Source organism: Eimeria tenella, genomic scaffold (assembly GCF_000499545.2).
Source record: "Eimeria tenella Houghton genomic scaffold, Eth_scaff3665, whole genome shotgun sequence".
Lineage (NCBI taxonomy): Eukaryota > Apicomplexa > Conoidasida > Eucoccidiorida > Eimeriidae > Eimeria > Eimeria tenella.
The window spans coordinates 1-1,452 of NW_013544599.1; the positions used below are offsets into that span (position 1 = coordinate 1).

General features: G+C 59.4%; 1 protein-coding gene across 1 annotated transcript; it reads right to left on the reverse strand.

The window, feature by feature from the left end:
* Window positions 1-8: 8 nt before the first annotated feature.
* Window positions 9-432, reverse strand: ETH_00036530 (uncharacterized protein; the record flags this gene model as incomplete). The annotated part of the gene is made up of 1 exon (XM_013379624.1): window positions 9-432. A coding segment is annotated over one exon (424 nt), but the record flags the coding sequence as incomplete, so codon positions are not given.
* Between the last annotated feature and the right edge of the window lie 1,020 nt (window positions 433-1,452).

The window sequence follows — 1,452 nt, forward strand, 5'->3', positions numbered from 1 at the left end:
TCCGCCACCGTCTGCTGCTGCTGCTGCTGCTGCAGCACGAGCAGCCGCTGCACCAGGGCCACCACGTAGGCCAAAGTCTTGCCGCTGCCTGTTTCTGCTGCTATGCAGAGACTTTGGCCCTGCAGCAGCAGCGGCAGCGCAGCAGCTTGCATGCTGCTGCCTCGCAGAATGCCCCACTGCTGCAGCGCCTGCTGCACTGATGGCAGCAGCCCGAGGGGCCCGAAGCTAGCTGTTGCAAACCCTTGCCGCTGCTGCTGCTGCTGCTGCAGTTGCTGCTGCTGTTGCTGCTCCTGTTGCTGCTGGACTCGCCGCTGCAGGGGCTGCTGCTGTTTCTGCTGCAGTTGCTGCTGCTGTTCTTGCTGCTGCGCGGCAGCAGCGCTGCAGCAGCAGCGGGAGACCCCAGGGCCCCCAGCCCGCCACAGAGGGGCCCCCCTGGGAGCAGCAAAAGCAGCACTGGGGGGCCCCCCCTTGCCTGTGTGGGGCCCCCAAGATCCCAGGGGCCCAAAGGAGGAGCAGCAGCGAAGGGGGACCCCCCCCGAGGGCCTGCAGCTGCTGCTGCTGCAGCAGCTGCAGCAGCAGCTGAGAACAAAAACAGCTAGAAGGCACAAGGCCAGCAGGGGCCCCCCAACGGCCCTGGGGGCCCCCCTTGCATGCAGCCCAGAGGGCCCAACCATGCTGGGGGGCCCCTCCAGAGGGCCTCCTGGGGGGCCCCCAAACTCTTCCTCGGGGCCTCCCTAAAACTAGGGGCCCCCCAGGACCATCTTTCAAATTAATTTATTAAATAAACATGTTTTTCGACAGTTCAACTGAAGTCTTGATTCTAGGGGACCCCGAGGCCCTGGGGGGCCCCCATGGGGGCCCCCTTGGAAGGCCTTCCCGAAGCTGTCTTGGGGCCTCCGGGGGGCCCCTAGGGGGCCCCTCCGGGGCCCCGGTGCAGCTCTTTGCTATATATTTAAAAACATTAATTAAAACCCGTTTAATTTAATTAGTTTTTCATTACTTGCAACTAAAAGACAAACAGTTCTGGCTGGGGGCCCCGGGGGTCCCAGGGGGGCCCCACTGAGGTGCGTAGACAGCTCAAAATCAGGTGTACATACACCTGGAAATATTGAGGTGTATACTTTGGCAGTTTTGTTTCGGAGAGTTTTTCGTTCTTTTGCTCATTTGACAGCTTCAAACGCATGCATTGACAGAAGTAAGCAAACAAATAAATTAATTAATTAATTGGAAATAAATTAAAAATAAGTGAATAACAAACAAATAAATAAATACACATAAATATATATTCGGAACGCCACAGACCCGGGGCCCCCCTGACCCTCCCCCGCTGCGAGTTTGCTGCATTTGCTGCAGTAAAAGACCCTACGGCCTTTCGGAGCCCCTGGGGGCCCCCTAGTGGGCCCCCGGGGGGCCCCTTGGGGGCCCCTTGGGGCCCCCGGTGGGGCTGGGGGC